Consider the following 16,040-nt stretch of genomic DNA (forward strand, 5'->3'; position numbering starts at 1 on the left):
AAAGACACCTTTCATAGGAAGAAAGATGTATGCCATTAGTAAATTCTTCATCAGCAAGAAACTCTGCTTCTCCTTCGAAGAGGTCAGCACACATCTGCCCTCACAATTTCTCACAGTCTCATACGTTCATAAAGTGAACATACTATGATGGCACATTTGGAATCAGAACCTAGGTTGCCCAGTTATTACTTAATACCTGCCCGTAATACAGAAGTCATGATTCTATTCTATATTATGGAGAAAAACACTGCCTAGAAGGCCCAGTTCTAACAGAACTTCCCTACCTGCGTGACAGAGTCACAGGCGTGCTTTGAGGCGGAGAGCCTTAGAAGCTGATGCTCAGCCTCAGCCTCAGCCACAGTAGCCCCTTCTGTTTCCCTAACAGCCCGGAAAAAGGCCGGTTCCTACATGAGCCACTATGTGAACAGTGTCAGGCAACACACTTCCAGTCACATCTATTTAGGCCTCAGTTTCTCCTCTGAAAATTTATGTAGCACAGGAATTCTTTGTCAAGCTACCAAAATTCCTGAATTTCATTATTACAGGACTGTGACTGAGAGACTTAAGACTTTATGAAGTAAAAAGCTGAGACCACAGGTAAATATATTTACCGCTACTATAGTAAAACAAAAAGATGAAGCACAGTTGGGACAAGGACTTGGGAGTTGGTTTCGTTCATGCACAACAGTGCATGAAACAGGGTCAGCAAACAATAAATATTTCATGAATGTTAAACAAACAAAAACAAGGACACTTTATGGATCCCAACTCTGGAAGAAAGGATTGCCTGACAATTATTTTTTATTTATCTTTGTTTCCCAAGATGGCCTCGTGAGACTGCATGCACAACATAGCTGATACTGGCCGTGACAATGAAAAGAAAACGGAAGACTGCTTACTTACTAATAAGAAGGGAACAAACTAAACGCTTTCTTCCTTTGACTCAAACAGTCATTTCAATCCCATCCCCACAGTTAAACTGTGTCCTCTGCCTTTCCCAGCTTTCTCAGTCAATAAGCTTACTGAAGGTAGGGGCCTCACATTTGCCCGTGCTCCTCAGAAGGTACTTCTTCCCTCCTTCTGAAGATTGCATGAAATGGGGGCAATGTGGGTTTTTTGTCAGTCTCTTTACATTTCCCTGAAAGAGGTGGAGCAAGGCATTTCAAACTTAATTAGTTTTGCTCCAAAAAGGGACAGGTTCTAACTGTGTAGAGGTCTGATGCCAGGAGGAAGCTTTTAGAAAATCATCTTGCTTGGTCCTCAAAATTCATATTATTCTTTTTCATCAACAAAGATGAAGCAAACAGTTTCAGAGCTTTCTCTAATGATTCCTGAAAAGCCAACCACTTTACACATTGCAGTTGTCAGATGCTCCCTGATTCACAAAATTACACTGGTGATACAACTTTTTATTTCTTTGTGCTTGGGGAAGTACCATAAAACCTGTTAAAAGATCTTTCTGGGAATCTTTTTAAAACATGCATTGTTTTAGTTCACTCACTGAGTATTATTAAAGCACTAGCGCACCCTTCCTACTTTGTTTTCCATGTAAATACAGGGCTGTTTTCAAGGAGAAAGTAGCAGTAGAGCCCACTAGAGTTAGTCATCAAATCCTGGCTCAGCCACTCACCAGCTGCATAACCAAAAGGCAAATGATTTTTCTTAGCCTCAATTTCACTTCTAAGTGTGAGGATACTATCTCCTTTCATAGGGCTGCTGAAGGGATTAAATGCAGACTTATATTGTACTAGAATAATATGTTCTAGTACTAGTTCTGATGAAGGCCTACTCCCATATTAGTTTTTAAATATCCTATACTTCATGAAGCCTCAGAGTTCCCAGTCTGCTGCCCTGGTCCTTCTACTAAAAGTCCCACACATTTCCCAAAGTTCAAGAGCTAAAAGATTACTCTTAGCATATGAAACTCTTAGGACCCTGCTCCAGTATGTGTTCTGAACCACTGGTAACCATTCATTATTAGTGATTAAATATTTAGCATATTCCCCTTGGTTAGATTAAGTATATATAAAGCAGTGCCTGATACACAGTAGGTGCTCAAAGTTAGTCATCAGGATGTCTCCAATATGATTTCACATGCCCTGACTTAACAGCTTTTGAATATTTTGATCACTCCCCAGGAGCAATGGAGCTAAGCAATAAAATCATGTTCGACTTAAAAAAAAAATTGTGGGGACCTGGGTGGCGCAGTCAGCTGGGTGTCCAACTCTTGATTTCAGCTCAGGTCATGATCTCAGGGTCATGGCATCGAGTCCCGTATCTGGCTCCGCACTCAGCGCAGAGTCTGCTTGGGATTCTCTCTCCCTCTCCCTCTGCCCTCTCCCTCTGGTTGTTGTTCTCTCTCTCTCTCTCAAATAAATAAAATAAATCTTTGAAAAAAAAATTGTGAGGCTAGAACTGAGAAAGAATTTAAAAAAAAAAAAAAGAACTGAGCAAGAATAATGGCTTCCAAATGTGCAAGGAACAAACATGTGTTGTAAATGCGGACTCAATTTTCATTAAGAATTTTTAATTAGTCCAGAAAGAGAATAGCAGCAATAAGCTATGCTTCCCCAAGGGATTACCAGAAAACAAAAAAAATCTTTATCCACTATTCTCCATTCCTGTTTCCATCTCAGCCTCCTTCCACCTGTCTTCAGAGCTCTGGGGTTTGTTATTCTATGGGATATAACCTGCTTATAAAATCACCTGAAGAAAGCACTAGCATGAGAAAGAGGAAGGGGGGGAAGGGGAGGGGAGTGGATGAGAGAGAGAGAGAGAGAGAGGTGTTAGCTGTCAAAAATTAACAGCGCTTATTCTTTTGCAAGGAATGTATAATGAGCATGCTTCTTAAACAAGTCAGTGTCAGAGCTGAAAAGCAGTTTTTGAAAAATTACCTTTTTTTTTTAAGATTTTATTTATTTATTTCACAGAGACATAGTGAGAGAGAAAACACAAGCAGGGGGAGTGGGAGAGTTAGCAGGCTTCCCAATGAGCAGGGAGCCCTATTCGGGGCTCGATCCCAGGACCCTGGGATCATGACCTGAGTTGAAGGCAGATGCTTAACGACTGAGCCACCCAGGTGCCCTGAAAAATTACTTTTCTTAATCAAGTTCCCAAAGGCATTCTGAAGACAGAATATTAACTTCTTCTCTTCCTTTACATTATGTAAGGCCACAGGACATCTTAAAATGTATCCATCTATTCCTATACCTCACCATAAATTTTTCAGCTTTTCACTCCCCTGCTGTTTCAAGGAGATATTCATACATATTTTAAAGCATTTCAAATATTCAAACATTCAAATATGCATGCTCCTTAACAGTTTTTCAAAGTTCAAGTCACAAGGTAAGAATAAAACTTTCAAGAATTGCATTCTGTCTCGCATTATGCTGGTCCACATTTTCATTAGATGAGTTATGAATCCACTGTACCAGGAAATAAACATCAACTTGTCTCCATGTATGAAAGTTGGTCAAGAATTTAATTTATGAGGGGCGCCTGGGTGGCTCAGTGGGTTGAGCCTCTGCCTTCAGCTCAGGTCATGATCCCAGGGTCCTGGGATCGAGCCCCGCCATCAGGCTCTCTGCTCAGTGGGGAGCCTGCTGCCTCCTCTCTCTCTGCCTGCCTCTCTGCCTACTTGTGATCTCTGTCTGTCAAATAAATAAATAAAATCTTAAAAAATAAAAAAAGAATTTAATTTATGATACTTTACAAGACCCCAACTTTTACACAAACTGTCTTACCACTGGGCGGAAGCAACATTAGTGTTATTTAACCAGAAATGGCAGTAGCCTTAGAAAGAACAGCTCATTTAGGCAGAATTCATAGAGAGTGCTGCAGCCTAACTAGTCATGCTCAGTCTGAACACTAAGAGGGGGACTCCTGACAATCACAAAGACTCTAATAAAAATTCAAAATTCAGTCCCCCAGTCACAGCAGCCCTGTTTCCTTCAAGTACTTGACAGCCAGACGTTACCAGATCCGGGCCTGATACAGACTCTACTACAGAAGGACAAAAAGTGATGTGGACCGTAAAAACTGCAAGAGAAACTGCAATTCTTGGTTATGCAGAATCTCCTGATTTATAAATGCTGCTAATGGGAAACGTAAAGGGTAACCAACACACTGTGTGGAGACCAGAGGAGACTGAGGAGACAGGACAACTAGATGCATCTGTGTATCTGGTACTGGATTTTAGAAATGAGTTAACGGAAGACAGAGGGAAATCTCAATAAAGTCTGGAGTTCCATTAATACGAATATCAGTTTCTTAGTTTTGACAAAGGTGCCACAGAAATGCAAGATGTCAATCATGGGAAAACTGAGTGAGGTGTATGTGGGAAAACTCCCTACTACCTTTTCAACTTCTCTGTAAGTCATAGATTATTCCAAAACCAAACATTCAGTAAACCTAATTACTGTGTGTGCCAAACCTGTCCCACAAATTTCCAGTTTGTAATCTCTAATCACCATGAACCCCAAATCACAGATAACACAGACATTATACACGGCACAAAAATAAATACATTTTCATACACCAGAACAATGTGGCCAATCACAGAACTGCCATCGAAAAGGGTGGAGTAAAACAGCTGTCAAAGCAACAATACATTTTGAAGTGACTTTCATACATTTGAGTAACCTAACATTCTCAGAACTCTGTAAAGTTTAAAATCAAGAAGATTCAAATACATTCATATTTCATGTATGGATGTAAGAGGATGATTTACATTTGGAAAGGATATAAACAGCAGGCATTCAAAGATCATGCTGGAGAAACAAACACCCATGGGCCAGTCAAAACTCTAAGATGGACTATAATCAAGTGGCCCAAATTTAAGACACATCATAACATCCTAAGAAATCGGGAAGGGAGAATCCATGGCCATTGGAGTGATCCTTCAAGAGATGAGCTCTGTGAGGTCTGGAAAGCCTAAAAGGCCTCCTTGGCTAAGAAAAAGAGACAGAAACAGGAATGAACATGAAAGAGATGAGAATGCTCTGAAAAGTATAAAGGAATGAGGGACAACAGGCTGGTTAGATCTCAGGAGGTCAGATTAAAGAGGGCCTTGAAAGCCAAGCAGAGGAGTTTGGTCTTGAAGCAGAGCAAAGGGACAACTTAACATCCCTATAGAGGGGAGTGGTGTGTGAAAACTGAGCTTGAAGAAGATGAATTTGGTCATGTTCCAACAAATTATTGGAACCCCCCTACATCATTCCACACCCCTATAACTTTCTTACACGTCCAGATTCAAAGGCACATTTGAACTTTGATTCCCCCTCTGATCTCACCAGTTACAATCCTGAGAATTCTAGACCTCCTACATCTTCCATCCGTCTCCCACCCCTGCTGCCAAGACCTCAGTTCAAATCGTCTTTACCCTCTCTACTCCCCCACTTCCCTCTCTGGTGCTGCACTCTGTTGGTGAGTGCTAGACAGTCCTGACAAGGAGAAGCTCCTAGGCATAGCTTACGCCTGTGACCTTCGCCGGCTCACCACTCTCTTTTTCTACAACTCAAACTGGTAGTTTATTTATTTTGATTCCAGTATAGTTCATGCACAGTGTTACATGAGTTTCAAGTGTATAATATAGTGATTCACCAATTTCATACATCACCCAGGCTGGCTCCCTTCTCTCTAACCAGTATGAAGCCCAATGATTTCCCCCTACCTCCAGGCCTACATTCTGTCCCTTCCCCCCAACATCTCCACACTTATTCTCTGAATATTCCCTCTTCTTGTCCACCTGCTTCCTCTGCCCAGAGAGTGCCTTTCTTCTCTTCGCTCCATCTTTCAGCCAACACTTTCATGCAGTGTCTGACAGCTTTTTTAAAAAAGAACAAAAAACCAACCCAAGTCACTCTTCTGCTTAAACTCTTCAGTGGCTTCTAACTGCCTATAACACAGAAGTCTAAGTTCCTTAGTACACAGAGCATATAAGGCCTTCTCTTGACCTAACCCCTACTTATCTCTTCAGAGAAACCCTTCTACCCCATCCATTCATTGCTGGATATTTAAAGCTCTAGGACTATCCACTGCAAATACCACCACATTATTTCTTGTCTCTGTACCTTCAATCATGCTGATTGATCCCTCTGTCATTTCATCTCTTCTTGGATTGGCTGTTTCATCTTTTAAGATTCATAATCTCAAGGAGATTTTCCTTAACCCCCTGTGTCAAATAAACTACTCATTAATCCTCTGTGTTCCAGGACAACAACGGCATTTCTACCTGAAGCAAATCATATTATACTATACTGTGTTTAGGTGTTTCCCTCTACTGCCACTTTCTCCGGTAAAATATAAGCTAAGACTGTTCTTGTTCACTCTTAGACACTTGCAGCTCATAAATGTTACTTTAACAAAATGCTGACCTCAAATAAAATCAGGCAGTACTGAGCTGCATTTCTCAACCAAATGCAGAGGTCGTACTTCTGATATAGCTACACGTGAAAATTCTGGATCTTCAAGCCTAAAAAGTTTAGCATCTGAGAGCCCTACACCTTTCATTACCAGGTAGTCAACTCTTGGGAGGGTGAAGAATTCCTGATTCAGGATCTGAGAGGAATGATGTTCCTGTTTCCTTAGCAGCCTGAAGGCTCCTGCTTGACAGGTACTGGGAGCTGCTCAGCCTGGCAAAATGACCATCAGGTTAGCAATCTACTATTTTCAGGAATTAAATATAGAGTGGGTATCATGGTCTGCCTCCAGGAAGGAGTGGGAGACAACTGTTTACAGAGACCAAGGAATAAACCAAAGGATGAGGTAATAGTCCCAGAGATAATCCCAGATAAGACTTTTTTACACAGAGGCTGAAGGGAAGATACATGTGCTCAAAGACTCAAATCAAGGCAGTATGTCAAGAAGTGGTGCCCATCCTAGGAGACAGTGTAAGGCAGGTCTCAAGGCAGCATATTTTGAGAGCAGTAATATAGTAAACCATTAACCCCAAGAGATGACTCCAAGGTATGTCACTGAAGAAGTCTGTCCCCACCCCTCTGTTCTTTCATGCTCTTGGCTCTCCCAATCCTGGAGGTGAATAAAAATGCATATCAACAACCTTGCTTTAATGAAAAAAAAAAAAAAAAAAAAAAAAAAAAAAAAAAAAAAAAGATAAAAATAGCTTTAAACAACGTACCTTTGATTTTTTGTTCAGTGGCCTAAAATAAAAACAAACAAACAAAAAACAATGTAAATATGAAACTGAAAGAAATGGATTGTTATGATAAAATGTTAATATATTACTATTATATAAGACATATACACTTTTATTAAATAAGGAATTTGTCATTTAGGTGAACTGCATAGGAAAAGATATGCAAAGAAAGCATGCTTTTCCCACAGATGTGCCCCATTGTCCCTGATACAATGTTTATTAATAGAGAATGTTTGAAATGTTTCTTTAGATACAGATCAGAGAAGACATCATTGAATGACAGTAAATAATAAAAAAATGGCACTGCACATTTCTCATTATTTAATTTTTAAATGAATTTCCTGTAACTGTCACCTTTAACATTTAATGGATCTATTAAGTTTTGCATAAGTTTAAATGGTTTCAAAAATTCTTATTTCAAATGATAAAAAAATAAATTAAGTTTTCTGGAAGAAAAGCTGAATATAACCACTTGGCCAAATCAGTAATAAATTTAACTCCTGGAGGTTAGGCTGCTCTTTCAGGTAAACGTAGTTAACTTTTAAGTATTTTTGAGTGGGAAAAAATTTCAAACATATCTGTCACTTCTGACACATCTGATAATTCATTAAAACTACTGTGTTCAGAAGCTAAACTGATGCCAACCCTGCTTTGCCACACTTGCCCCGTTGTCCACCATCTCTGACATAGTAAGAGCAGAGCTGCCTCAAGGTACCTCACTCAAACTTCAAGGGCCCCAAAAAGAAAGAACAGATTACAGACAGAGGCCACAAGCAAAAATCAACTTTTTAGTTAAGGCCAATTGCATGGGAGTCCTAAAAATAAAAGGTACACGGACAGGCAGGGAGGTGAGGAAAGACTGAATAATTCGTAGCCAATAACCAGGAATTGTTCCTAAATAAAGATAAAACTTTCCTTAAGTGCCATGGGGCACAATAATTTTTCTTACTCATATTAAATTATTGTTACTAAAAATAGCATTTTTTGAATTTGATCATTATAGAACTAGATGGTAAAGGACTCTATGGCAATTACCCTAATCCTCAAGCCATACCAAACAATCTTTCCCTAGTGAGCCAGAGTTAGTCCAGACAGTGAGCAACTTTACCAAGTTTTAGAGCACTAGTGTTATGCTAAATAATGGAGGCCCATCTTTTACTTCATATGGATCAAAAATTAAAAAAACAAAAACAAAACTGATGGAAGGACAATGGCAAAACACCAGTTAACTAGCTAGAACACTTATTTTACTTCTGGAGAAATTGTTTTTAAAATCTGAGGGTAGGGCGCCTGGTGGCTCAGTGGGTTAAGCCGCTGCCTTCGGCTCGGGTCGTGATCTCAGGGTCCTGGGATCGAGTCCCGCATCGGGCTCTCTGCTCGGCGGGGAGCCTGCTTCCCTCTCTCTCTCTGCCTGCCTCTCTGTCTACTTGTGATCTCTCTCTGTCAAATAAATAAATAAAATCTTAAAAAAAAAATAAAATAAAATAAAATCTGAGGGTAGATGATCAGTTTTATTAGAGAGACCTTGGTATATGAATACATTATGAGAAGTACCATGGCAAACAATAAAATACATAATTTTCTGAAGCCAAAACATTATAGTACAAAAATTATTTTACATACTGAAAATCTTTTTTTTTTTTTTTTAAACTCTATCCTAGTCTCTTCCACAATTTACTTCAAACGGAAACTAAGTTACAATATACAGAAGCCTTGATCACAGTATCCCCAAGATAGACAGTGTTGCTTTCTCTGGCCTTAACATAAAGGATATGTGGTCTCCAACTCCTCCAGAAAAACAACTCCAAAACAAGTCCACATTGCTTCAGAACAACAGTCTACTCATTCAGTACTCTGTCATCCACAAAGAATGGCACATCCACAAAGAAGACATCTAAAGGTGTCTGCCCGTCAGAATACTGACTAATATACTGAAGGAATTTAACAGAACCCAAGAGCTCCTAACAGATTAAGAGGAAACAGAACTCAGCAAGTGCCACTTCTTTAAAATAAGGCTTTGTGGGTTGGTCCAGGGACCTAGCATATTACTCAAACTGTTCAAAAGATAATTTTCCTAACAGGATCGGTGATTTTATGAGTGTCTGTCTGTCTACACTGTTCAAAATGGCAGCCCTGTCCACATGTGGCTACTGACCCTTGAAGTAAACCGAGTCCAAACTGCTTTGTGTAAAATAGCAGTTTTGTACTTTTTGTTACTTAAAAAAGGTAAACTAGCATTAATAATATTTGATACTGATTACATGTTAGAATAGTAATGTTTTATATGTATTTGCTTATATAAAATATGTTAAAACTAAGTTCAAATTTCCTTTTTACTTTTATATGACCTTGTCATTCAAACTCTCTGGGTCTCAGTTTCCCAATTCCTCAAATGGGGGTTTTGGGGGACGACCGTACTGCTTATCATTCAGGGCTATTATGGGGCTCAAGTACAACACAGAAAGATTTTTTCTTTACAGTATTATTCAAATGTGAGATTATCACTGGGTACCTTCTTGTGTAACAGAATTAAAGGATTCTGTCAAATCTATAAAAATTATTTCCATATTGAGTATCCTTTTCTTAAAAACAAAAACAAAAAACAGAGGCGCCTGGGTGGCTCAGTCGGTAGAGCATCCACCTCTTGCTTTCGGGGTCATGAGTCTGAGCCCCATGTTAGGCACAGAGCCTACTTACTATCAAAAAAAAGAAAGAAAGAAAAAGAAAGAAAGAAAGAAAAGAAAAAAAAAAAAGCCTGAGCTGTGATTCCACAAGCAACTACTACAACCGCCTCACTTCATGAAGGAAGCTATTAGACAAGCGGCAAACACACAATATGCCACCTTTTCTGTCAGGCTCCGCACCACTTTCCCCTAAGCTCCCTACATATGTGTACCTGAATGGCTAAGAGCTCAGTGTCTGAAGTCAGACCCTGAATCCTGGCTCCACCATTTAACACCTGATGTGACCTTGATTAAAATTAACTTCTCTAAACCAAAGTTTCCTCATCTGTAGGACAGGAACAAAAACACCTACCCCAGAGCTGTTGTGAGCCTAGAAGGATCTAAATCATGAAGAGCTGGGGGGAGAATGGCCCTTAAGGACCCGCCGGGCATGCAGGAAGCATGCAAGAGGTCTTAGCCTCTGCGGCTGTCACCAGCCACAGTGGCCAGTACCCTGGCTCGGTCCATTCACCCTGGGAAACGGCCCAACTCAAACACACTCCAGGTTCCCAAGTCCAGTTTTTTGTTTTTTTTTTCCTCTTTTCCTAATCATCTACCATATCTTCACAGTGCCAGGTATTACAAACTAACATCAGGAAAAAAGAATTGATGGCTAGGTTCGCCTATTTTAAATGAGATAATTAGGAGTCAGAAAGCTTTTCTAGGATTTCTTCGCAAGCAGCACTCAAGCCTAGACCTCAGGCCGGCTGTATACAGTGTTGTTGTTGGGTTTTTTTTGTTTTTGTTTTTTAAAAAAAAGGGAACTGAGACCAAGTGGAGACTAGTCAGCTGAAATCCTGTGAACACTTGACTGCCCTGCTCCAGGCCTGATTATGTTACCACCCAGGCTACTGAGAAACTTTCGCTCATTGCTCTGCTGAATAGGATCCTCAGACCAACATGGACTTTGGGAGACATGATGACTGACAGTAAAATTTCTGAAAAGGGGAATGAAAGTTGGAGGTTTTCTATAACGTAGTCGCACTTACACCCAAACTGAGTACATTTAAATCCTCAAAGCCTGTAACAATCCCCTCAGTTCCTAACACAGTAACAAAAATAGTCATGAACACTGACTTAAAACATTCTCAACTCTAAAAGATCCCTATTTGTATTGTTGCTTCCCTCCGGCCCCTCAACCATTATATGCTTTCTAGGAACTACAATTACATGCTTAAAGTAAAGGTTATACTAAATTATCCCTCTATAATTAAGCTATTTCTCAACCTCCTTTTCCCTTCATTACATTTCTCTCAAGATTCCGTCTACAAATTTCTTCTAAAAACAGAACCTGGAGATTAACAAGCTACTGGTACCACTGTTGCCCTTTTTAAGTGCAGAAACTACATTCCCATACTGTAACAAATTATTTCCTAAGCCTTGGAATTAGAAGAGATAAGTAAACAGCCCTCTTAGATATGAAATAGAAAGCTTTTCAAAACACAGAACAAAAAATAAAGCCGTCCAGTCACTGATCTCATTGTGAGAGATATACCCAGGCTGAAATATAATGAAAAGCATGTAATTTTCATGTAAAATTTCTTCAAAGAGGAATTTAGATACTTAAAATTTATATTTAAGTAGACAAAAAACTACCATAGTAAAAACATTATAGTGAGCCTTGCTGGTGTCTCATCATTTATAGAAGGAGCTGTGCTACCTGGTTTTTATTTAAAATAGAAAATAACCTGTGATCTGAATATGAATTCCTTAAAAAAATACGAAGTGTATTTCCTTAAAAAAATACAAAGGGACCATGCTTCTGTACACACAGAAAAAAGACTTGTTAAATGCCTTACAGAAAGTACCACGATATATTATTTGTGGCTTTAAAGTTCACCTTTAGGTTGTGAAAAATAAAGCAGAAAGTATAAAGAATAGATAGGGGCGCCCAGCTGGCTCAGTTGGTGGAATGTGCGACTCTGAATCTTGCGGTTGTAAATTCAATCCCTAGATGCAGTGTAGAGATTACTCAAAAACAAAATCTTAAAAAAAGAAGAAAAAAGTACAAAGGACAACACCATGGCATGGCCCCTAATTTTGGAAAAGTGTTGGGGAGGGTGGGTGGTTGGTGTCTAAGCAGCTTCCCTTCCTATTCCTAGTTCTGTCACCCTGACAAAACCATGGTTGGCCTCTTCAACTTATTTTAATGCTTAACTTCTTTCTATCTAAAACGAACAGATAGTTACCTGAAATCTTTTTCAGGAATAAAAATATATAGATTTTTAACATGTGCATACATTACATGAAACCTGCAGATTGTTTTTACTGTAGTGATTTTATGTTCCAACATTCATATAAATGGGCCTGCCTACCTGTCTTATGTAGATGTCTGCCACCTACCCGCATACACCTGCTGGCTCCTATTACAGACAAAAAACAAGCTTGAGGAAACTTGTCTTAAAACTCTTGTGACTCACAGTCTTTCATATGGGCTGTAAGTGTGCCATCTTGGGATTCTTTTTTGTTTTGTTTTTTTAATAGCTATTTGGTAATAGCCTATAGAAATACCAGCTGTCTTTGCTACACCAAAGTGTGTTACTCAAATTCAGTTGTAAGCTTATTATCTGGAATTTGAAGAACAGTCTTATTTACAGTAGCAGTCTACTCTACTACACTTAACATTTATTGGAGGTATTAAACTTCCTTTATATTGTGTTCAGTGGACAGGGTGCCTGGGTGGCTCTGTCAGTTAAGCCTCTGCCTACAGCTCAGGTCATGATCTCAGGGTCAGGGGATGGAGCCCCACAGGCAGCTCCCTGCTCAGCTGAGATTCTGCTTCTCCCTCTGTCCCTCCCCACCCCAACTTGTGCTTGCTCTCTCTCAAACAAATAAATAAAATCTTTTAAAAAATAAAAAATATATATATTGTGTTCAGTGGTTAAATATTACTGTGTCTACAGGATACACAGGAATATCCTACCAATACTGAAGATCTAGCAAAAGAAGAAAACACTCCCCAAAATCCCTAAGCCTCTGTGATGATTCCAGTAGGACATGGTTAGGGTGAGAGACTGGAACCGAGTGAGGCAGAGTTGGAGTGGGAGAGAGTATAAAAGCTGTCATTTCAGATCTGGTGAGAGGCTAAATGGCCCAAAGTCATCATTCACATGTTAAAGACACTGACTTGGTGAGTCAGAGATTTAGTTATCAGAGAATATAAAGATGAACCTTGGCAATTACAGCCATCCATTATTTGTATATGTTAGAACCTTAAAAAATTTACTCACATCACACATTATAAAAATGTAACTTTTAAAGAAATCATTTGAGCAATGACCTCCCTTTCTCAGAACTTTCTCAGTAAATAGGGTAAATCCTAAATAAACAGACTTCATTATATAGTACCTTAGGCTTCTTCTCTAGCCTTTCGCAGACATCCTTTCAAGCTACATACTGAATTCCTTAGAAGCAAGGATCAACAGGCTAACACAACACTCAGATGCTTGCCAAACCACCGTTTCTACATAAAGTACACCTAAGCGTCTTCTTCAACAAGTCTCTGAAGTTTCTTAGAAGCTCTCTTCAGTCAGTAAATCGCCTTCACAGCACAGACCAAGAGTTTCATAAGCCTCCCCCAACCTTAACTTACAGGGGATACAATTTTTTCCACACCACAACAAATCCTCAGCTAAAGACTGATCACACTGCAAAGACCAGCCTGTACCAACAGGCCTCTGACAAAGGTCTATGGCATCATCAGTGCCAAAACTCTATACTAGAAACCTATTCTAAACCCTATGACAATGCATCCCGCCCAGTCACTCCTGAGAGCAAGCAAAAGCTAAATCCTAGGGCCACCTATCGCCTGTACACTCTCCATCGTCCAATGCCCCCCACCTCCCACCCTGTAAGTAGTTGCTGATCATGCTGTCAGCTCAGCACTCCAGGACGAAATTCTCTTTATCCCTTTCTATTCCCTTACCTGGTTAACTCCTCCCAAGATGTACTCCTGTCACTCAATCTGAAACAGAAGCATCAACGGAAGTCACTCTCCCTTCATATTCTTCCAACAAACTCTGTGGGTTCTTGCCAGTCCCTGTACCAGCATCTGAGCCTCTAATTTCTACCTCTTCCAATTCAAGCCCACGGTTTGCTAAGACAAACATTCTCAAGCACAAACTTTTACATCAGTCTACTGAAATGTCTTTGGTGTTTTCCCCAACACTCAACGGCTGAAACCAGGAGAAGAGTCCCCAGCTAACACCAATCCTCTACAGTCTCATCCTATGACACTTCCGCCCTTGGCGTCCCACTCCCACCAATCAAAAGCCATGCTCCTAAAAGGCTGTGGGCGCTTACCGCGGATTTTACTCTGCTTGGCATCCCTTTCTATCCCACTCCTTGTTCACTTGGCTAATTTCAACTCTAAGAAAATTTTCCCTTCCGTTGGTCCTATTCTAGGCTGAGTCAAGCAGTTCCCTGTCTTCGACAGCTCCCCACCTACCACAGATTTGGACGCTGTGTTTTTCCCTACTAAATAATGTGAAGAAAAGTGTACAGCTGTAATACAGCGCCTGGCACAAAAGAGGTGTAGGTCAGAAATTAAAGTCAGAACTGCTATTGATACAGAAGTGGAACAGTGATTTCACTGGGTCATTTAGAACATTTTTAAGGTCCTTGAAATGTTGATACAGTAGGAGATGAGTGCCCAGCACTGTCATCAGGATTATTAATTTGTAAAAAAAACAAAAACAAAAAAACTTTATAATTATGAACATAATCCTTCCTTTTCTATGATTTGTACTGTTTTAACAGTTTGACAGTGTATGAGGCTAGAGATCTTCTGCAGCAAATTATGTCTTAGGCTTATTTTCAAATATCTTACTGTAAACAGCAAATTCCTGAAATTAGCCCAGGTACTAAACAAAAAGTAGAAAGGAAACTGACACTTCATTTCCTATTATGTGCATTATGTGTATTATGTTATCTCGTTTAATTAAATTCTCCTCTGACAAAACATAAGGAAACTAAGGCCCAGAGAGGCTAAACAAAGCTGAAGGACACACCGTGTAGCACGCCCTGTGGGAGAGCCAGATTTCAATGCAGCTACAAATTGCTCGCTCCTCTCACGTATGGAAAGATGCATATATTATGAAAACCTAGGAAGAGCTGATTGAAAGATAAAGACCTATATAAACCACTTACCTTTGAAAAAACTACCAGCAAGATTAAATAACTATGCATTAAATTGTATACACTTGGCAAGTTACCACATATGCATAATCAAAAACATTAAATATTAAAATGAATCTCCACTGAAATTAAAACATTCAATCAAATACTTTTAAAAAATCCAATTAGAGTAGTTTTCTTTTTAAATCTGTTTAGACCGCTTAACATAGATAGTTGATACATATATACTACCTTCTTTTGAGCAGCTTCCTTCTTTTTCTTGTCGTCTTTTTTCTTTTTCTTTTCTTCCATCAACTGTTCTTCTTCTTGCACTAAATCCCTGAACCACACAGTTGCAATTAACGTTCCCAAAATGTATTAAGAAATAAAAATAATGTTGCATACAGATTCATTTTCACTCTTATTAGAAGACATAGCAAATTACTCTCTTTATCATTCATCAAAATAAAACCCAGCTTGCAACCTCCATCTAACTCTGAAGACACTACTTAGTACTCTGCTTTAGGAAGTCAAAGTAGCAGAGCTTTGAGCTTCTTGTCATATCATGGAAGACAACCTAAAATTAGCAAATTTTACTCTAGGAAACAAGCTACACTCCCTGATTCTAGAATGTAAACACTGTGTGAGCCAGAGTTACCTTGCTTCTGGCCCCAACTATCAATTAGCAGTTAGTAGCAATGCCTCAGACCTCCCCACCATCCTCTCTGCCCAGGTATGTGGGGTACTGTTGGCTTTCCTTGCCCTAAAAAGCTTTATTAACTATTTTTTTAAACACAAGTTATTCATAAAAAGATCATGTAGTTCAGCTTTACAGTAATTTCATAGCCCATAAATATTCCAAACTATTCTTTCAGTACATGGGAATCAATAATACACTCATTATATACGTTTGTTTCAATTCTTAAAATAACAAATGCTGAAAGTTGTCAACAGAACCCCTGGTTCAGGATTTCAAAATGATAGACAGACTGTGTAAATGGTTCTGCCTCTTCTTTTCCACTCCACCTTACTGAAATTAAAGGAAA

At 39.4% G+C, this 16,040-nt stretch overlaps 1 protein-coding gene across 7 annotated transcripts in view; it reads right to left on the bottom strand.

Annotated features, from left to right (window-relative positions):
- The window catches only part of LOC111162174 (trinucleotide repeat containing 6A), a 162,689-nt gene that overhangs the window by 63,435 nt on the left and 83,214 nt on the right, over positions 1-16,040 (bottom strand). For all 7 annotated transcript variants that reach the window (XR_002641563.1, XM_022526380.1, XM_022526379.1 and 4 more), the window contains 2 exons: positions 15,247-15,334; positions 7,139-7,160 (listed from right to left, as the gene is read on the bottom strand). Coding sequence is in view for 6 of the 7 variants with exons in the window: in XM_022526380.1 (XP_022382088.1) it covers positions 7,139-7,160; positions 15,247-15,334 (110 nt within the window). In the remaining variant the exon portion in view is untranslated. The remainder of the gene's footprint in view (positions 1-7,138; positions 7,161-15,246; positions 15,335-16,040) is intronic.

The sequence above is a fragment of the Enhydra lutris genome, unplaced genomic scaffold (genome assembly GCF_002288905.1).
Source record: "Enhydra lutris kenyoni isolate GAN:26980312 unplaced genomic scaffold, ASM228890v2 scaffoldscaffold90, whole genome shotgun sequence".
Classification (NCBI taxonomy): domain Eukaryota; kingdom Metazoa; phylum Chordata; class Mammalia; order Carnivora; family Mustelidae; genus Enhydra; species Enhydra lutris.